General features: G+C 31.7%; 1 protein-coding gene across 2 annotated transcripts; it reads right to left on the reverse strand.

Annotated features, from left to right (window-relative positions):
* Positions 1-702: 702 nt before the first annotated feature.
* LOC107438616 (ectonucleoside triphosphate diphosphohydrolase 5) lies at positions 703-18882 on the reverse strand. 2 transcript variants are annotated; one of them, XM_087166246.1, is made up of 12 exons: positions 18753-18882; positions 14791-15031; positions 13598-13677; positions 12333-12476; positions 11561-11636; positions 9991-10026; positions 9415-9571; positions 7626-7699; positions 7434-7533; positions 4974-5128; positions 3493-3653; positions 703-898 (listed from the first exon to the last, which is right to left on the reverse strand). In XM_087166246.1, the coding sequence occupies exons 2-12, from the start codon at positions 14999-15001 to the stop codon at positions 824-826; spliced, it is 1269 nt and encodes a 422-aa protein (XP_087022372.1). In that variant the 5' UTR covers positions 15002-15031; positions 18753-18882; the 3' UTR covers positions 703-823. The 2 variants fall into 2 exon arrangements, with proteins under 2 accessions (XP_087022372.1, XP_087022373.1); XM_087166247.1 differs by lacking the exons at positions 7434-7533; positions 7626-7699.
* Between the last annotated feature and the right edge of the window lie 4167 nt (positions 18883-23049).

The raw sequence follows: 23049 nt of genomic DNA on the forward strand, positions 1-23049 counted from the left end.
TTACAGTTTTTAAGTGTCGTATGTCTGCTTTTCAAACAGTCAATACTTTCCCTAAAACCCAGGTTTTAGTTAATAGACTGCGCATCAGTCATTCCCGTTATAGCCATAAACATTTATTGAAAGTCAAACCAGCACCTAATTGTTACCCATTAGCAGAGATGCCAACTGTTCCGGACGTGCCATAATAGTTTTAAAAACGGTAGACAACTACAAACTTAAATTTGCAAATACTTGACTAATTTTGGTTGCAACGGAGGTGCATGACTTAAGTGTAACAAAGTGGTGAATGATATAAACCGTCGAATTATTTAGAAATAGTGGTGGATAAAAAACTAATAAATTGAATTTATTAAACCAAGAATCACACATTAATAAACTACCACTCGAAAACATTTGTTTGCTGTCCGGAGCAAGTTGGAATCTCTGTATTAAACATATTTTAACCGACTGTAAACGGTTCAAGCATTTGCGTAACAAACTTCTTGGTTGCTTTTATCCTGATATTTTATCCGTACTTAGTGACCTTATACATCACAATCTTATCAAGTTTATATTAAAACAATGGGACTATATCCATTACTCTATAAAATAAAAAATAAAACAATGACTCTTAAACCTGGTGTCTGGTGCAGTATAGCCATTTCTGGCTATTGTGCCGATAAATTCCAACCAACCAACTTTCTTTAAAGAAATATAACAAAATTAGATTGAAATAATTTATTTTATTATTTTAATTACAGAAAATATTTCAAAATATGTGAGTCGATTTCACAGAATCTCTGAACTGGGATAAAGATCCATAATAGCTGTTAATTGCCTGCTGTCAATTATATTCTAATAAGTTGAGAGCAGCTCCTAATGACCATTCAACGTTAATTCCCCGTATGATGTTTGTAAGCTAAAAAAAATATTTTTTTAAAATAGAAAATTGAATTTCATAATCTATTTTAATTAACAATATAACAAAATCAAAACTATATCAGGGTATACAGACTTGCGAGAATAAATTATTTGCAAATACACTTCAAATATTATAATTAATTTAACATAGTTGAATTTCAATTATATTATATTTTTTGTTAATAACACTCAACGGTAGAGCAGGTTACAATAACAAGATACCAAAAAAAGAGAATAAAAACTTCTTGCAGGCTTAGTGGACTCGTTATACAGTGCGTTAATCACTAGGTATTCATGCCTAGAATCTTAAACACTAGCTACATATTTTGTGTCGTATTTTTTATGATCCACACATTAAATTCATATCCTATACATTAGTGTTAGCTATCAAATTAACTCACATTATATGTATTTCTCGTTGCACTTATTTTCATTTTATTTGATTTTTTCGAACTTTTCTTTTAAGCTTATTTATCAATATCACTCATCATTATGAAATACTCTAAACAATGCATACTTGAAATAATAATTCCACAAACAATTTAGTAACGCGTGGACAGTAAAAATATCTTAATAGCAAAAAATACTTTTAGGCAATAAAAAAAAAGGAAAACAAGTATGGTAAAACTTATTTGAATGGGCATTTCCATTTTCAATAACAAGGACCATTTGACACTGAATATAAATTCAGCTTAAAATAAAGGAAAAAACACAATTCAAAATTCATTCTAAGAAAGAAATTATTTACCTACTTATATTTTTACCTACATTTAAATTTTCAATGAGAAACATCATATCTCAAAATATTAATTTATTTTATAACATTATTATCATAAAACTAACTCATATTCAATGCTCATGTTCATGCAATGTTCATAATTTTTTTTTAATTTTCTAATTCAGTTCTTAAAGACCTTTTTTCTCTTTGAAAAGTATACTTACCTAAAATATTTTTAACTCATCACTTTCATCGTCTTTAATGTGTATTAAATATTTGTTCCCTCTAATTTTTTTGCAATTCTAAAAGATCGTTTAGGTGAAATAAGTTAATATTATTATTAGTTTCAAATATACAAGATCATTTTATTCAAAATTAGGAAAAGGTGTACTTTTATAGTACTTGTAGTGTATCTATCACTACAAAATTACAATTGCAATTCTCTAGTATGTGAGACATGTTAACTCAATTCTATGTTGGGGTGCAATTTCATAGATGAAGGTTGACATAGTCGATGTCTAGTCCTCCCACATTGGTGACCTTCGGGCGTGATGTGAACCTCGACAGAAACTCCCACTTCGAAATGAACACGCCTACTAAGATGGATAGTCCACATTGAGCAGCTGACTTGCTACTTGTGACTGCGACATTATCCTCCATCTCGCGCTGTTGCTACTCAGTCTCGATTACACTCAACGTACACACTCGACTGCTAAAGGCAACACAGGAGCGATCACGACGGTGAACTTAATACAGCTCTCACCATCTGCATTCAAAAGTACGGGGATCTTAATACAGCTCTCTCGACTTCTCACAAAAAACAGCAATGAATCAACTTGTGGTATTCGTTTATTGAATTCTATCACAGCTATAGTTCTGGTTGGGGAATACTGTAGTGTATCTACTACTACAAAATTACAATTCTCTAGTATGTAAGACATGTTAACTCAATTCTATGATGGGGTACCTTTTCATAGATGAAGGTTGACATTGTCGATATCTACTCTTCCCACAGTACTTTTTATGTCGTTCAAAATATTTGTTCTCAAAATGTTGTTCCTTAATTATCTTTTTAGCTTCTGTTATGCGTTCTTTTAACTTTCTTAGATAATTAAATGATTTTTCCTTGGTCTTAGCAGTTAAAATTATGTTTAAAAGTAATAGTCAAATTTTTACCAAGAAATGATTCGGCAGGTGTATAACTTGTTACAACATGGACAGATGAATTGTAAATGCAATTTAAAGAAAAGTAATCTTTGCCCATTCTCAAATGTTATTACATATGGAAGCAATAAATTTTTTAAGAAGAACTCTATGTGATCTTTCTAAGAGTCCATCATACATATCATAGTAAAATGAAGTTTTGCGATGCTTTAAGGATTTTGAATAATTCTCAAATTCATCAGAAGTAATTTAACTTGATCAAGCTGAAGTTTATCAAACTGAAATTACCGTTATCAGTTATTATTACCCAAAGCAAGCAGAGTGTAGAAAAAAAACATTTGTTTAGATTATTTATAATAGTTGATAATTAGCCTTAGGTTTATTAGCAAGGCAAGCATCACAAGTTTCAATAAAATTTTGGGTATCAGCTAGCAATCTTCAACAAATTATAAGCTCTATATAAACCACAATTTAAGGCATGGGAAGCTTTTAGTTATTATTTAACCCAAATCTATTCATATTATTAACTACAGCATTTCTAAGAGGTATGCTAGATAAATAATCAGCTGAATTTTTTACACCTTGAATATGCTGCATTTGATAGTTAAATTCCTGCAGAATATACGAATTTACAACTGCAGAATATGCTAATTCTAACGTTGAACTTCCGATGCAAAGTATGTTTTAGATTTAACATGTACATATCTTACTTGGATTTCCTTTTCTCTACGAAGGCCTAAGCCATGTTGCCAAAATGCTGAAATATAACTGCAATCGAGACAAGTAAATGTTGTTGCAGGCATCAAATTGTTGCAAAAAAATTTGCAAGTATCCACAAACTCCCCGACTGTGCAGTTTCCACCTTGAAAATCTGAAACGGAATATTTTTTTAACTATGCTAAGTATGAAAAAATCTTAGCTTTTGCACTTTATAATTCACCGAAAAATTGCAGAATTTACTTAACTCAAAAATTGCGTTTTTTCAGTATAACTTTTTTTGTTACTTGCGCCAAAAAACTAACAGCTGACTTAATTTACGAAAGAATATAGCAGAATCTGCACTTTGTAATTTATTAAAGAATAGTAGAATTTGTGCATTATGTATCTTGTGAAGTTATTACAGCATATGTTAACTACTTTATCTTATATGCATCGCGATTAAAATTACATTATTCTGTTTGAAAAAAGTCTGTATTTTACGAATTACAGAACGAGAAAGAAACACATTGTTATTTTATGTAAACAAAAACCATTTAATAATCAATTCAGTGTTAAGCGTCACGTACAGATAATGACCGGTCACATAATCTTGTGCAAAAACCGCTGGACATTCTCACTAACCGTAAGCTTGACCGAAGGCATTGAAATATTGTTAAATGCTATTTTTAATGATACGATTCTGGTATTTTAAACGATAAAGTTAACGTACCAAAATATACAAGACTGCAGAAATTGTTTTTGCTACGTACCACGTAAATAAACAATAGCAATTTTCAATCTGCAGATCGGGTATCATTGTTTGTCAGAGCATTTAGTAGGAACATGCATATGGTCCACCAATGTGTACCCGAAATGCAAAACAGGTACCATGAATTTGAATCCCCTCTTAATTTGTAATGGACTCGGCAGAAAGTCGCAAATTTGATATTTGAAAATCGCCCAAGTCTGCGGGTTCGATCCCCGGCCCAGACACCGGATTTTCGGGATGCAGAAAATCCTCTGCGGCCATGTCGTATGAGTAAAAGATCCCTGGAGTGCCTTATTGGCTCTTGGCATTTCCGGCAAAATTAAATTCCTAGTGCACTTTAGCATACAAATAGAGTCTCGGTGCTGCCATCTAGTGTGGCAGAAACTAGACGTTTAAATTAACATGACCCACGGTATCTCACCCATTGTGGTGGTCCTGAAAGAGTGGATACCACCTTTGGAGAACGCACTAGGTCTGCTCATCGGCATGACCGATTGTGCAGCTCATTGGAAATAAAAAAATATATTTGCAAATCGTAACTGGGGGACGCGGGGAATATTATGATCTCAAAATGACTGAATTTTATTTCAAATTAAATTTTTGTTTTTTAAGTAACTTTCTTTTTTGCTTTTATTGTACATTTTATTCAATTTTGTTTCCTGATGCGATTGATCGTGATTGATTTACTGATAAAGTCATGTACTTAAAAATAACTTAACGTACCAATAAGACCTAATTCAAAACCTCGATCTATGTGGCTTGACAGGGCATATATTTCTCGTTTTCCGAGATTGCGAGGTTTGTGAATAATGTTATCCAGATATGCTACAGCCTTTAGATAGCAATTTTCAAAGCCATACTTTTCATAACTTTGATTTCTAAGGAAAAAAATTTTCATTTATTTAGAAACTAAAAACAATATAAAGTTAATTGAAATAATGTAAATGTGAAACAATGTAATGTAAAACAAACTGAATTAAAGTAATTGAAATATTGTAGTAAATGTGGTTTTCTTATCAATTGTGTGTAAAGGGATCAGCATTTGTTCACAATTTGTAATGGTATTTAGATAATTTATAAATTTTACGTTTAATTATAGGCAAAGACGCGAAATTCCTTAAAAATTCTAAAATGATTGATGTAAATAAAATGTTTGAAAATGTCCTTAAAGTAAAAACACGTGTTTAAGAACTAAAAAAAAATGTGTTCATAATTTATACTCTCTACTGAAAACAATTACGGGTTTTTCAAATTTTCAGATACATTATATTTCTGCAATGAATGCTATTTATGGTAGAAATTCCACACATGAATTACAGTGTGTTATTTGAAAGTTTATAATTAATGCTAATATTGTCTGAATGTTGAGCGGATTTTATAATAATTCAATTAAGGAATTGCGCTTTATACAAGACTTGTAAGCAACTGAAATATTTTTTACATGAAACTTGATAATTTGGATAATTGTAATATTTGCGAAAAAATTTTTTTGCATTAAGATTTAAAAAAGAATTATTTTTCTTTAGTTGCAATTTTGACATTATTGTGAATGCTAGTATTTCGAATTTGGGGTGGAGAGGAGCGTTTAGCAGAGAAGAGTAGAGAGGTATGTAGAGTGGAGTGGAGTGGAAAGGAGAGCGGAGTTGAATGGTGTGGAGAGTGCTGTGATGTGGAGTGGTCTGCTCTTCAACTCCGCTCTTCACTGAACTTCACACCACTCTTTTTCACACTCCACTTTACTCCACACTCCACTCAACTGCACTTTCCACGCAACTGCACTCTTCATCATATACTGCACTCAGTGGAGAATGGAGTGAAGAGTGGTATGGAGTGGCGTGTCGATAGTATAGGTATGAAGATTGGTTGGAAAGTGCTTTGGAGAATGGGGTGAAGTTGTGTAGAGTAGAATTGCGTGGAGGTGGAATTGTGTGGAGTAGAAATGTGTGGAATGGAGAGTACAGTGGATTGTAGTGGAGAGAGGAGTTGAAAGGAGAGAAGAGTCGAAAGGACAGAGGAGTCGGAAGGAGAGTGGTGTTGATAGTGAAGTGATATCGAGATTGGAGTGGGATGTTGAGAAGAAAAGAGTGTAAAGGCCTGTTTAGACGATCTAATTTCTTGGACAGAGATTGATTGATATTGATGGAAACTTGTTTTTCTTTGAGCTTTGATCGTGTAAACAAACATCCAAGAACTTGGTCCAACTTCTTGGACGATAGTAGAGCATGTTCTACTTTCCATCCAAGTTTTTTCTCCCTTAACCAATCAGCGTCTCAGGTTTTGTGACGTCAACAAGCAGGCAGCAAATTATGTCATCTTCTTGTCTGTTTTCATATATTTCAGTCCAAATAAATTGATCTGCTGCGGTTTATTTGTGTTATTATGATTTTATTTGAATTTATTTAGAAATTTTAAACTTATGTAAGTATTATTTTATAATGTTGAATATGAACAATGCGCATGCGCAAGTTTTTCTTTTAACGAATCAGCGACATTCAAGAGCTTGGATAATGTCAACGAATCATCCAATTTCTTGGACAGAGAAATCCGTCCAATTTCTCGGATTCAAGAAATTGGACCGTGTAAACAGGCCTTAAGGGTGGAGTGACTGGAGAGGAGAGGGGTGTGGAATGGATATTGGAGCGAAGTGGAGTGTGGAGAGGAGTGGGGGGGAGAGAGGAGAGGGATTGAGAAAGGAGTACAGTGGAGTGCGGAGAGGAGTGGGGTGAAGAGAGGAGTGGGACTGAGAGAGGAGTACAGTGGAGTGTGTGGAGTGGAGTTTAGATGAGTGAGTGTGGAGTGGAGAGAAGTTGAATGTAGTGTGAGTGGTATGGAGTGGGGAGTGGATAGCAGTTGTGTGGAGAGTTAGGTGGAATGAAATGGTGCTGAGTTGGGGAGTGAAATTGTGTGGAGTTGAATGAAATGTCGTCTGGAGTGGAATGGGTAGTGGAGATATGAGTGTGGAGTGGAATGAAAAGGATAGTAAAGTAGACTGGAAAAGAATGTGGAGTAGAGGGGAGTGAAGTGATTTGTAGATAAATTGATATTTTGTTATTGAGTTTTTGCTCATAACATTTTCAACGTTTTTAACTTAGTGATATGTAGTATTAATGTTTATAGTGGCAATTATTTACGTTAAGAAGCTTAGGTGGCATAAAGTTTAGAACATATTAAAAAAATGTTTACTTAACGAGTTTTCTCTTAAAATCGTATTCCCAAAATTCTTCTGTATCCGGATGTATGCAAGGACTTCCAAATGTCACGATGCCATTGTATTCTATGGCATCTGCAAAAATTTGTTAGAACAGAATGTATGATAATGCAGAGTTTGATTATGATAGACAAATGATTAAAAAAGAATTTAAGGCGAAGTCATACTTATAAACAGAATTGGATCTGTTGTTATTTGGGCAAGAGAGAGTCTCGCATTCTGTAGACCATTTCCTAAATAACTGAGTTGAAATTAGATTTACTTAAATGCACACATAAAAAGATATAGATATTATTTATAAATTTGAATTTGCTTGTACACTTATATTTATGTTTTGCAGCTTATAAAACTGTACAAACTTGTTTTTGAGACATTTATTCAGTGTTGATTATTATTTTTTTTTCAAATTTCAAAATTGTTCCAGCTAATTAAATTTTTTTCTGAAATTTTATCAGAAGCATTTTCTTGATTAACCAAAAAGAAAACAAAGTCTGAGATTGCATTTACAGTCTTTAAAAATCAGTAAAACTGCGTCGTGCTATTAAACATCATTCAGAACGAATCTGTAAAATATGGTATTGTTTCCACTTTATAATTTCATATATTTTTTTTTATCAAAAAATTTTTTTTTCTAGGTTTCAGTGGTGATTTCAGTTCATAGTTGGTGAGTTTCTAAATCTGGACAAAGCTCAAAATGCGTGTTAATGAAAACGAACATGGCTATTTACGAAAATAAACAGAATTTATTTCCTTTTTCGAAACTTCCATGACCATTTTTTCATTTTTTAAAAGAACAAATTAATGAATCTGAATAAATTTGTAATATGATATAGTCCATTTGCATAAGTCCCTTGATTACATTTTATTAAGTTAACCTTTTTTCGAGAAGATTTTTAAGTCAACAGTTTGTTTTACATGGTTGACACGTCGTGTGCTATAAATTTGTAATGGTTGTTGTCGTATGTCATTAATTGCTCATGTTTTTGTCTAGTGGAGCCATCTATGGTCAAGCATTTGACTTCTGACACGCCCATACATCACTCCTGTTCATATGGTGAACCGATTCCTAGATCCATTCATTCATCCATAGATCGTAATTTTGACCTGAACCAGAGAACGATCAATTTCCAATGCAGTACCCCCAGAGGTGTTATTAGTTATAGAAACATGGAGGACTTTGTGACCCGACAGATTTAATGTGCATCAGTCACTATTTACTTCACGGAGAGTCTTCAGCCGACGGGATTTGAACCCCCATTCTCACGAACGTGAGTCCAGCACCCTACCAGCCGGCTATCCCGGCCGTCAATATTCTTCGTAAATTTACGTAATAGAAATATAAACTTTAAAGACTTAACTTTATCGTTTAAATTTCTGAATACGAAGACATCACTTGAAAAGTTGCATCTGTAATATAGTCCTTAACAATGATTATGCTCAGTGTTTAAATAAGTAAGGAATAGTAAGCCCGTAATTCCCCGTTTAGTCATGATATTTGGGTTCAAAAATATCCATTACTGTACTACACTTATTTTATTAATTGGTTATAAACTTCATAGCTACATTTACTATTGTCTCGAGAACAACGATTTTCATACATCAACCTAGCTTTCAAAGTTTTGACTCACAACTAATTGTAGGTGCAATATTGCCATAACTGGCCCTTGGACCGATAAATCCGAACTATATTTTCTTTATAATTACCATTCAAGGGCTTCACTTCTTTTAAAATCAATAATAAATTCAAAATTTGGTGGATCATCTTAACTTGAGGAAATTAAATTTCACTCTATGATTTAAGCTTACAAATTTTCCTGTTTTCCAAGCCTATACTGGCCTCGTGTGAATTGTAATGACAACAGATTTATTTATAAATATAGGTTCAATCAAAAAACTTTCAGGGTTAATTTCATTATTATAGTGGATTTAGAATGATGTAAAAATATTTTTACTTACCTTTTTGTATATAAAACCCTATTCCTCTCTTGTAATTTTTGCAAGTCATCGATTCTTAACGTTTGAATATCATAACTGTCCTCAGCGAATGCAATTTGAATCGATTGTCCACCTAAATCTATCAATGCTGCCGTGTCAGCTGCATCCTTTAATTGATCTGCAAAAATTTTCACAAATATGGAGAAAACTTAACTAATCATTTTTGTTTTGTTGCAATATTACATTCAACCAATAAATTAATTTATATGCATTGTATGAATGGTATTGTTACAAAACAATTATTTACCACCAATAATTTAATGTAACTAATCAATTTATTACTCAATATACTGACAGTTATTGTTACATAGAATTTAAATTTTTATTTTGATCATAAAAAGAGAGCATCAAGGCATGAAAAAATATTTCGAGAGCAATAATTTTTAACTGTTATGTCTGTATAAAAAAAGCTTTGCGTGAACATCAATAGTTCTTTAAATTAATTGTTTTAGATATTTTTATTGCAAAGTGAAATTGTATGACTTTTTATAGGATAATTGTAATTTAATTAAAAAGTAAATAGAAAGGATACTTTACCAAGTAAGAAATTCAAACCATACCATGCATAAAGACCTGAAAAAAATGTACTGTGATTTAAAATTCAGATAATATAATAATTATATATACAATAATTATATAATAATTATCCAATAATTATATATACAATAATTATATAATAATTATCCAATAATTATATATACAATAATTATATAATAATTATCCAATAATTATATATACAATAATTATATAATAATTATCCAATAATTATATTAAAATTTATAATCCAATTCAGTTACTTGTAATAATTACGCGTTAATTTTTGGTGTTAAATATATGAATCGCTGTTGTTATTTGCTGTTAAATATTTGCATAACGAATTATTGATAATTGGAATTTTAAATGTTTGTAATTTTAGACATTTATTAATAAACAGTAAAATTTAAAAGCGTCGGTTCATTCAGTTTTATGCTAGTAAAATTAAATATACTAGTAGAATTATAAGTTTTCACTAAGACAATAAAATGGTATTATTGGTTATGTTACATGTTACAAAGAAGTCACATTTCACCGAGGTGACAAGTAAGCAATGAAGCGCTTAAAGGCTTGATTTATTTAGGTAAACAGGAGTCCCACTAATCCAAAATGCCACCATGTGCTTTTAAATTTTTTTTATTTACAAAATACAGTATACTGCACGTATACTTTCTGAACTTAGACTTCTTATACTCCAGCATACTGAACTTATACTTTCAGAAAGCTGTTTCTACACAATTTTGTTAGACCTTTTAAGAAAAAAAAAGATGTGTACTTGTATTTTATACAATGCAGTATACTCTCGATATCTCAAAGTTGAAGGGACGCTAGAAAAGTTTCGAGATAGTGAGTTTTCGAGATAACAAGTTCAGAACTAAATATTTTCTAAAAAGTAGAGAAATATATTCTAAAATATTACTCTAAAAAGTAGAGTCATGAAACTTAAGAATAACTACTAATACTTCTGTATGCAATGATGACTATAAGTCAATTATCATTCCATACAGAATATTCATTATTGACAATCATTATTCATTAATTATAGACATAAGTCTTATAATTAATGATAATTTATGATAATAAGTCGATATTAATGATAATTGACTATAAGTCTAAATACAGCAATGATAAATATGGCAAAGTAAGAAAAAAAATTATACATTAAATATAAAGGAATTGATTTAAAATAAACTTACACTGTAATTTTCCGAAACAGTTTCATTTTCTATAAAGAAAAATATTCGACATAATAGGGTTTTGAGAAGAAACCCTCCGACATACGAATTCAAATTAATATTATGTGGTAATGTAATGTCAAAGGGAAAATATTTTTTTGACATAACAAGGCTTTCGAGATATAGAAGTTTGAGATAACGAGAGTATAATGTATTTAAAGTTTCTTTATATTATTTTCAATTTTTTCAATTGTAAATAAAAAAAATATGTTAGCTTTCAGGATTAATTCTTTTTTTTTGCAAATTAAATGAGGGTATGTTTACAGCGAATCTTATTATTATTTTTTTGGTAAACTAATAAATTGCTTAAAGTAAAAAAAAATAAATTAAGTTGATACCTTCCTGTGCTCCTGTAAGTAGATATGCATCATTATTATTAAAAAGGAATGGAGATTTTTCAAACACTTCACGTACCTAGAATAATAAAAATTTCGTTGGAAAAAAATCCACGTGAGCATACAAATTATCAACTCTAATATGATCAGTATATTTTAAACGTCTGGCAAAAATATGACAATCGTTTTCTTTAATTTGCAGTTACCACTTTTCTTGCAGTATCATATAATTAATTTTGTAATGATTTTGTCATGATTAAGATGATGATTACTTAACTGATGATAAGTTAACTTTTATAATTAATAACTTGGATAATGATCCGTCAGAATTTGATACATTATTTTTATTTTTATCTTAAGCAATTCCTTATGGTCCTTAGAGCTTCGATTCAAAGGAAATATTTTTAATCAAGGATTTTTAAAATACGTAATGAAGATATGAGTAGATCTATTAGCTATGAAAGTTTTTAATGAAGAATTAAAAAAAAGTGTCTTTATGAGTTTAAGATAATTGTTAAATTATGCTAAATAAATGATAGCATGGTTTTATTTTGATTTATATCTATCGTCAAGTTTGGCATTTTGAGTTGCTTCAATGTCTAACTTTTGTTCTAATAGTAAATAACGATACTTTCAAGATTTGTTTCAATTTTGGTTAAGTAGCACACATTATCAAATTTAGTACAAATTGAAACAGTTTAATTACACTAAAAATATTTTTTTTCCAAATGAGAGTGACTTTGAAAAGCATATTTTATCAAAATATGAGACTTACCGTTTCCAAGACAATATTTGCATCATCGTCAGATATAGTTCTCAGACCAGCCGTTGCAATTAAGGCTAAGCGAGTGTCACTCCACTGATCAGCCGGAATGTACTTTTGGGCAACTCCCAGTAAGCCAGATAAAATAAGAGTTATCTGTGATGTAAAAATAAGTTTTTTTAGAAAGCAATAAGCTTATTAACAGATAAATTTGAGAATAAATTCAATGAATTTCGAACTAATGGTATAGTTAGTTTATAGATTTCTACTACTTTCTTAGGGATGGTTTTAAAAAGGTTTTATGAAATACGTCATAAAAATTATTGGTAATTGACTTATGTTACTTCTAAATATTCTTCTATCAAATTTCATTAATGGCAATGTGCACCAAATATACGGTTAATAATGTGACCTCTTTGGTCTAATTGATCTTTGCAGTTTTATTGCAGTAAGCTTAGTTGGAGCATTGCAGAGAATTGAATTTTTCAATCGGCCTACGACATATATGTTATAGAATGATTCCATGGCAGAGGGGGTTTATAGAAATTATATTTTTTCGTAGGTTTTATGAATATGAATAAAACTACTTCACATTTTGTACAAAAAAAAATTTCAATCCTTGATACATATCAATAAAATGTTATTTTGGCCTATATATTAAGTAATTTCATGCTCCATGTACATTTGCAGTACAAAACAGTGTAATCATAATATACTGTAAAAACTACGGTAAAATCTACTTTTGTTGGAACAAGTTACCGAAAAAAAAAACTCATTTATCGTAATTTTTACGGTAATAATTTCCCTAAAATCACCAAATAATACTAATTAAATAAATACTGCTGTAAAAATTACGGTATAATATTTAATGGTAAAAATAGGTTTTACGGTAAAAGGGATTTTGCGGATGATGCAGCCAAAGTATCAGTACTTTATACCGTGGTTTGATGCGGAATTTTTTACAGTTTACTATTTTTTAGAACCTATTGAACCAAACAGTTCTTATTGCCTTTTTCGCATCATGTGTTATTTTCAGGGGGGGGGGGTGGACATGAAATTTGCAAAATGTTACTTATCAGCAATTATTTTGAACGAGTTTTGCATCTCTAGAAAAAATTTCGAAAAATATTTTGATAGTTACAGCCGGTTATCATGTCCAATTTCCATGAAGCTCAGCTATGAGAGTAATGTGTAAAAAGAAACTTAAGTTTTTTTCAACAATTTAAATTCTTAGCAATTTTTAATGATTTGAATACCAATGCTTGCTGAAAACTCACCTCACTGGGTTCTTCCGTGTAAGCAGAAAGTCCTGGCTGGGATCTTATTTTGTATTCCGATTCTAGGGACAGTGGACCACCTGTTAAAATATAAATGCATTTAAAACTAACTTTATGCGATGAGTAGTTTTAAAAATTAATGTTCCTAGTGTGAGTGCTGTCCGAAACTGACCATCACTCTACTAGTTTTTGCATAATTAATTAACAATTATTACGGGTAGTTATTATAAAATCTCTAGTGACGTGAATAAAGCATCTTAATGTTCCTCTTGATTAGTATCATAAAGAATTTAATGAATTTATGCGATTGTTTTTTTCATATTATCATTTCATAAACTTGTTGTTTTTAGCGTCGAATCCCGTTATTTTTAACTCTTCTTCATCAACGAGTGTTACATTTTCCTTTTTAGTGTTTTGTTTTAACGTCAGACTATGTTTATAACATTCAATTTTTTTTAATGTCTAAGTTTGGCTACGTTTTTGTTTTGAGTGTAAATAAATTATACATTCATATAAAATCAATTATAAATAAAAGTTATAACAAAGTGTACGTTATAGTAGTTAGATGTCCCTGTGATATATGGGAAATATTTGCCTATACCTTTTTTTAACTTATACGTTTGGCAGTTTAAGAGTTTATCTTTGCGCACATTATCGTATTTTTTTAGTTTGCTTTTGAATTTCGTGTTTTAGTGTAGAAGATCTGGCTATCGCACCATCAAACCAATTTCAGCCTACCAATCCAACTCTAATGCGATTTATGAATGTCCTCTACATATTTTTTTCTTTTAAGAAATAATAGAACTTATTATCGTGCAAGAAAAAAATTCACTCTGTAGCCATTAGGAATATATTTTAAAAATGATATATTAGTTTAGATTTTTTTAAACTTGAGTTTCGTGTTTTAGTGTAGAAGATCTGGCTCTCGCATCATCAAATAAAAATCAGCCAACCAATCCAACTTTAATGCAATTTATGAATCCCCTCTACATATTTCATTTTAAATAGATCTTACTACCATGCAAAACAATTGACTCTGTAGCTAATGGGAATATCTTTTAAAAATGATTAATAAATTTTGCTTTTTTCCATCACCTTAGGAAATTAACTTCGGTAAATTTTTCTCTGATGTTCGTTGAAAGTGTAAATCAAGGAACACGTTGAATGAGTATACATGACCCTTAATTCCTTACTTGCGTTTGAATGGAATAAATAGATGTGCATCCGGGTACCACTGCTGCCTGCATCTATTATAATAACATACGTTTCATCTGTTTCCACCTCTTCGGATGTGAAAACACTTCTTAGTGATGAGAACAGCTCCATTTCAAGTTCCAACGAAACTAGCACAACTGAGACAATCAGGATATAAAATAACCATATCAATTTGTGCTGATCACTCATTTTTATGGGCCATTGAGGAGATACCTTTTGCTGCCGAACATTAAGAAGCAGTTAGTAAATTATCAAATTGGAAAAATAAAAATGATTAGCTTTTCGAAGAATTTATAAAAACATAATTGAAGTGTTTGGGGTAATATAATAATCAGCCACACTTTTGACAAAGGTTACATAATTTTCTTTACCATTATAATTTTTCTTAGTATAGTTTACAAGTAAGTATCGCACAAAGTATTAAAAATTCCATTAGCTAGCTATATCTGCTTACGGGCGTAACCGTAGAAGGGAGCCAAATTCATGAAAAATAATGTAAAAGAAATTCCTGAGCAAAATACTTTCGTCTTTTAAATATCCCCAGTTTCATTTGCCAATTGCGGGCCGCATAACTTCTTCACGTTTTTATTAGATTTAGTAAAAAATTGAACTGAATGTTTATTAATTTGTTTTACACATAGTTTTTTTTAAATTATTATTTTTAAGAAGTTGGCAATAAGTTGAATAAAAAATGAATGACGATAAGAAAAAAAAATCCTTATCATGCTCTTCAAGCAATAAACGCCATTGAAAGAAACATTTTAAAATGTAATCAAAACTACATTAGTAATATACACTGTTAAATTTTAGAAATCTAATGGAATGAAGATTTATGAAGTTAACGAGTTGAGATGTCTGTAGCATGAATATCCTTATAAATTGCAAAATCTTCTTCAATGTAAAATAAATAATAAAAAAAAAATACATAACCAAGTTGCCAGTTTATCGGTTGATTTGAATGAAACATGTCCGACAGTGGACAGATCGTTGAGAAAGTTCCCAGCAGATCTGTGAAGTCAAGCATCACTGGCTGTGGTCAGTGTGCGGTGAGGGTGGGTGACCGCTTGGATCAGTTTGCTTAGGGACCGAGGGTGTGCGGTATTGGTCCTCGTTAAATTGTTCTACCGTAAAGTGCTCGCCATCTCGTGCAGGTCGTTGGGCTACCAAAGCGGGGGTGCCATCATCTCCTCTGCAGAGGATCAAAATTGTGATGGCATGTCTTCGGATCATCCTCAGGGATGTTTCCCATACTGTAACCAATAGCCCATCGTGCAGCTCTAGTGCGACGTAAAAATGAATTGCAACATGAACTACAACTTGAATTATACATTATCTGACACTTAAAATGTTGTCGAAAAGTCCCATTAAGCAAAAATTTAGCTAGTTCCCGTGCACTGAAAAACCTACCTGAAGAGCAGATTTGTTGGCCACTCTTTCAGGAGCACCATATTAGGTGGACCAACGTTGCTCCCACAGTAAGAACAGATTACAGAGAAGGAAAGAACATCTATGTCTTGCCCGTGATTCGAATCCAGAACCTTACTGATACAGAGCTAGTTTCCTGACCCCTACACATGTCGGTTGGCTAAACACTGAAACATCTTGTCTGGTAATCGCAAGTGACTTATTTTCGAACATGACAGACGATTTTTACTTGGAATGTACTCGGCAGTTCTCATTCCCGGATGTGTTTAGTCCTCACTCTCAGTAATGTTGCTAGGTTAAGGTTGTTAGGTGTGTAAGAATATCGGAGGCTTATCATGGGAATCGTAGTATTTTCTACCAAAAACGCTTTCCTAAAAAAAAAAACTACATTTGTGGCTTATCTTTAAGTTACCACTGAGATCATCGAACATAACTTAAAAAATTCATTTTTGAGTTAACTGATTTTTGATGAGGCTCGAAATTAGAGAGTTTAAAAGTCACTATTTTACAATTCTCTTCATTTAAAGATTTGATATTGTTATGTCTTTTGTAAAAAAATATATGTCGTAACATTTATCAGTACAATTTCTGCTACATTTCTTGCAATTTACAATTTATGGCTCAAAGCTAAAAGTTTATTATTATTACCTCTATAGTGACTTACGATGGTAGACAAATAAATGCCACATTAGTTTTCTTATTTACACGATGAAAAGTACGAAAGGTATTTAGAAATATTTAGAATAAATTCCAAAAAAGTTATAAAATTAGTTAAAGTTTTGAAAATTGTCAAATATTAATGAAATTTAAAAAGTTTACCCATTTTTCCAATATTATGTTTTTAAAAGTTCTTATTTTTTATTAAAGTCTTGCCTACGTTCAATTGGCTAAAAGAATGAGCATTACAATCAAACATCATTAACAATAGTATGCATTGCAACATCATTTAAACTTAATAATTAATAACATTAAAGACATTAGATTATATAATTCAATTTATATCTCATGTTGCCCCAGTTGATTTAATTCAGACCAGTTTTAATCTAGTTATTTTGATTTCAGTTAAGTTGTTTCAGTTTCAATCTAGTTTTGATTTTAATCAAGTTGCTTAGTTACTAATTAAGTTGCATAAACTTTAACCTAGTTTACCTAAGGTGTAGCCAAATTGCTAAGCTTCAAGAATTTACATCATTCACTTGATTCGTAAAAGATACTTGAATACAACTTAATGATAGTTTATAATCTTAGTAATTTTTAAAACTCATTTTGCATTTATGCTTAAAAATAAGGTTAAATGATACGTTTGTTAAGAATGATTATTAAAAAAATAACACTTTTTTAAGGAAACACCTAAAATAATTAATTTACTTAAGGGACAATCAATTAATTAATAAAAAAGGTTTGAATAAGTGTTATAAAAAATAACGTATGTTTTAAGAAACTCACCGTATAAGAAATAATTTAAACGCATTTTATTTTCGAGACAACATAGTATTTGCATGTAATATCGAATGCACTTTATAAATAAAATTCTATCTTTTAATGTACATTTGATATTTTATAACACACGACAACTGTCCGATTTCGACGGCTTATCGTGATGATTAACCTAAGTATTATTTTCAAGTAATAAAAATGGAAAAAAAAGTATACAAACTATTATGTTTAAAAAACATTTTCAAATATAAATTATGAGATATTTAATGGGAAAGCATATTTCCTTTACAAAAGTTCATGCTTTTTTCATATAAAGGAACTTACTACCACAATACGAGAAGCTTTTATTAAGACAGCTTTAACTTAGTATAAACTTCTACTATTAAAAAAAAATTAAAAAAATAATAGTAAAAAAGTCAAAGTTCTTTTCTCTTTAATAATTTCATGCTATTTGAATATATTACCTATTGCCACAATAGGGGTATTTATTACCACAATTAACTCAACATCACTGGTGTCAATAATTGTTCAATCATTTCTAAGGCTGCCGAAACGGATAAGTAACAAAAATATTTATTTATAAAAATAATTTACCCGACAATATTTAAAGGAGCAACATTTAAACAATATTTAAAGAAGCAGTATTTAAAGAAACAATCTTTAACAATATTTAAAGAAGCAATGAAAGAATATTAAACACATTAATTTAGAATACCGTTAATATTAAAACTGGTTGAAAAATGATTTTCAGTTACTTGGCGTTGGTTTTAAAGTGGTAGGGGGTAAAATTAAATTGTAGTTAAATTGGCTTAGTGGTAAAATTAAATGGTAATTTTTATCGATACGATTATTACATTTGATTACTTTCACACCAGGATTGTGATACAAAGACAACCACCGGAAGCGATAGTTATAATATGCCACTTCCGTCTAAATTTGCACTTATATCTCATATATTTAGGCTAAAAAGTCGAATGAAATTGTTTCTTTTTTATTACGATACTGGATGAGGGAACTATTTCCCTCAGCGCCTAAGGTGCGCAATATTTATAATTTAGAAATAAATATTTACACTTACCGTGGATGTTATGCTCCAGCAATTGATACCATCTACAACAGATTACATAAAAGGCTATTCTGAAGTCCTTTGCACAGCTGATGTAAAGATAGATATTAAACAACCTTCTTTTGATGGACTTTCACAAACGTTATGAAGCTACTTTAATTTAAAGTGTTTTTCATTTTATTTTACGGCTGTTATAATTTTATCGCTTCTGTCAGTTGCGTCGATATTAACTTTTGTTCTGCCAATTTTCTTCAATAAATAAATAAATACAGTATACCTTCGATATCTCGAAGTTGAAAGGACACTACAAAATTTCGACTTAGAGAGTTTTCGAGGCAACAAGTGCAGAACTAAATATGTTCTAAAAAATAAAAAATTAAATTCTCAAATAGTACTGAAGAAAGTAGAGTCATGAAACATAAGAATAAGTACTATGAAACATGTATGTAATGACAGTTGACTGTAAGTCTAAATACAGCAATGATATTTTATTTTTAAAAGTAAGACAAGAACAATTATGCATTAAGTAGAAAATATGTGGCTTACAATGAACTTACACTATGATTTTTCCGAAAAAATTCATTTTCTATTTCGAAAAAAAATTGGACTTAACTAGATTTTTAGAAGAAACTCTTCGACATAAGTATTCAAATTAACATTAGGTGGATATATAGAGCCAAGGGGAAAATATTTTTTTGACAGAACGAGGTGTTAGAGTTATCGAAATTAAGTGATATCGAGAGTATACTGTAAATAAAATGTATTTTTTGTATTAAGGGAAAAATTGTATTTGATGATCTTAGTGTTTTACTTATTTCATTATTTTTTTGAAAACCTTTTGCATTAATATTACCTGAGGCGTAGAATTTTGATTTGCCAGAAAAACTGCATTGTTCGTTTCAATCAGAGTTGCCTGTTTTCTTGGGTTGCAGAGAACCATCAATCGTAACAGTACTTTTCGAAGATCTTTTGCAAAGGAAAATGCAAAAAACCACATTTACAATTAAGTCAAAGCTATAATTTTTAGCCATCTTGCCGTAAAGAATCATCTGGGCCTTAAAGAACGGACAAATTTAAATATTTTAAGAGTTATTAAATTTTTTAAAAAGTCACCACAAATTTGGCGATATTTTTCTAAAGGGATGAAACTTAATGAATAATTTTCAGTTTTTGCAAAGTTTATGAGGTTAACTAATACAGCGTTAGAATAAATCCTTCAATATACACTCTATAACAAAAAAATCGACGCACCAAGAAGCAATCATCCGATCGCTCTGAAATTTCGTATGCATGAATGTTTTGAACAGATCAGGCTGGAATGATGCCGACTGGGGACGTATAGTCTTTAGCGACGAATCCCGCTTCCAACTGTGTCCTGACGATCATCGAATGCGTGTTTGGAGACGCACATGGCAGAGAGGGGATCCTGCCTTCACTATTGCCCGCCACACCGGCCCTCAACAAGGCATTATGGTCTGGGGTGCCATTTCCCTTGACAGCCGGACCCCTTTGGTCGTCATTAGAGGTACGGTACACTTACTGCACAGCGGTACGTCGACGACATTCTAAGACCTGTTTTGCTACCGTTCCTTTTGCAGCGCCCTGGGCTGGTTTTTCAGCAGGACAATGCCAGACCACATACGGCACGCGTTGCTATGAACTGTCTGCAAGCTTGTCAAACTCTTCCTTGGCTTACCAGATCACTAGATCTCTCTCCCATCGAGCATGTCTGGGATATAATAGGAAGGCGATTGCATCTGGCACGGAATGTTGATGGCCTCGTTCGACAATTGGATCGAATTTGGCAGGAAATATCACAAGAGATCATTCGACAGCTTTATCAGTCTATGCAACGCCGTGTGGCAGCTTGTATCCAGGCTAGAAGTGGGTCAACACCTTATTGAACTTGTCACTGTAACTCTGCAATAAATTATTCAATTGTTCTGAAATTTTAATCATTTACTATTCTGTTAATTGTCTTCCTATCCACCAATTTTCGTTTCAATCGGACAACTTCTTCTTACTGCGTCGATTTTTTTGTTGTAGAGTGTATTTGAAATATTTACCCCGACCTGCCTCAATTTAGGGCATACGGGTTAATGTTTATTAAAATCAAGAAAAACAGACAAGTACATAAAATACAAAAAGTGCAAAAATACGAAAACATTACAGAGTCTGATGGCAGCAGCAGTAAAATAATTAAAATGCTCCGAGAGTCCTGCCTTATACTGCCGAAGCCGACGGGGCTTCCCTTATAGTGAGCCAAAGACACAAATGAAAAATTTTACAACACATCGCAGGAAAGTACAGTATGACATACAATGCATCATGTGCAGGCAGTACATAGGACTAAAACGAGTAATAATACAGAGTATGTTGGGTCGCTAAACCAAAGCGATCATTAACATTGTGACAATGACATAAAGGATAAACTGTTGATGTATTCAAGAACAGTAAAACATAAAGTGAACCATTAAAAAAAAACGTGTACCTGAAGTGAACATAAGAAAACTGTTATAGAGTGTATATAAGTTTTGTTTATTCGAAACACTTTTCATCTTCACAAAACTGCGGCTTTGATTTTTGTATCATTTTTAGAATTAAAATAGAGGGCGCTGGTTATGTTACGGCTGGTTAAGCTTAACTTGACCTAACAGCCACGAATAATTGCAACTTTACAGCAGTTATAAAAATAGCATACTATTTCCGAAAAAGTATTATTTCATGGGGTGGCAGAATCTTCGAAAAACAGACCTAAAGCACATCTTGACCTAGTGCCCCATTTAAAATTTAATGGGCGACGTTTTTTTCAATGTAATTTTCTTCATCTATTTACATAGTGAAATTTCCCACCGAAATCCTACTGATAGCCATAAGATATTTCGGTACTTCTTAAAAATTCAAATTAGACTTTTAATATCAACTTAGTGAGAAGTACGATTTGGCTTATGAACTTGCTAGAGATTGTTTTCATAATGAGTAACATAAAAAAACTGGTTTATTTTGTAAGAAAGGAATTAAGTAATACTTTACACTTACATGGAAATTATTGTTAAAGAATTCTCGTCAGTCATGCGATCTCTTTAAATTGGCCAATCACTGCAAATTTTTAATGTGGTATTCCCTAATATGTTATTTTAACATGGATTTCGAGACCACTTTAGACCATAGAACTGTAGTTAGATAGTTATTTTTCGTTACGTTTAAATTTTTACTTAGTCTTAGGTATGGTATAATCAAATTATGGCTCTCGCGTCAAAACTTACATCACTCACTCTTTTTAATTTGTTATTTTCTTTTCTTTTAAAGCTGGACTTAGTTCACACCACCGTTCGATTTCGTTTTGAAACCAGTTTAGAAGCATGTGAAGTTAAGTGATAGGGCAATTTCAGCGTGTTGTTTTCGCACTTGAGAGATGAAAATCGTCAATTATTTTGACACTACGATGGAGTTACAGTGCTGCTTGCTGGGGACTACAGAAAAACATTTTTGACATGCCTCATCAGATAAATAATTTCCAAACCCGCGTAAGGTAAACCCTTAAGTTTTTTTTTATTTAACTTCTTACTGAAGTTTTATTTTACTTGAAGTGTATTGTGCACTGTTAAAGAAAACTGTTCTACGTTGATTCATAATTCAAGTTAATTTTGACTTTGAGGTGGTATGTAAAATAAAATATTAAACCTAAATCTAAAGAATTTTGAAATGCTCAAAAAATTGATTATGGCAATTTATCCCGAAATTTAATTTCGGAAATAAAAATCTCACTTTTGTCAATTCAGAAATACTTGAGTTATATTTTGTTAATTATGGAAATAATTTCGGAACGAAATCACGTGATTTGTGATTAAACGTAACCTTTCAAACGTATGATTACCTCATCGTAGTGCATCGCGGGAGATTGCTAACTAGAATGTTGAAACTAGAATGAAGATTAGACGATCGAAAATAAAGTGACGAAATAAACCGACTGGACTACGTGATGGTCAAAGAGTTCACGTCGTACCAGGAAGATCCCGGCATCGAATTCTGCTTTGGACATGGATGTAATTTATTGCTGATTTTTGAGTTGTTAAGGAGCCATTGATCCACCTATATGGTGTCCACGATTAAATTAGTAGCCATGGTGGCTCAGGGGATAGAGTGGTTCACCTTCCAATGAGGTGAACCGGGTTCGAACCCCATCGATGGCTGGTCGATGCGAAGTTCGCCTCCGGCTTGCATCGACCACAGTGCTGACGTAAAATATCTTCAGTGGAAGACGGATCATGGGTTAGAGTTCCCTTGCGTCAGGCTAACTGAGGAGGTT

This window comes from Parasteatoda tepidariorum, chromosome 6 (assembly GCF_982258835.1).
Source record: "Parasteatoda tepidariorum strain Cologne lab strain chromosome 6, Ptep-v5.0, whole genome shotgun sequence".
NCBI lineage: Eukaryota > Metazoa > Arthropoda > Arachnida > Araneae > Theridiidae > Parasteatoda > Parasteatoda tepidariorum.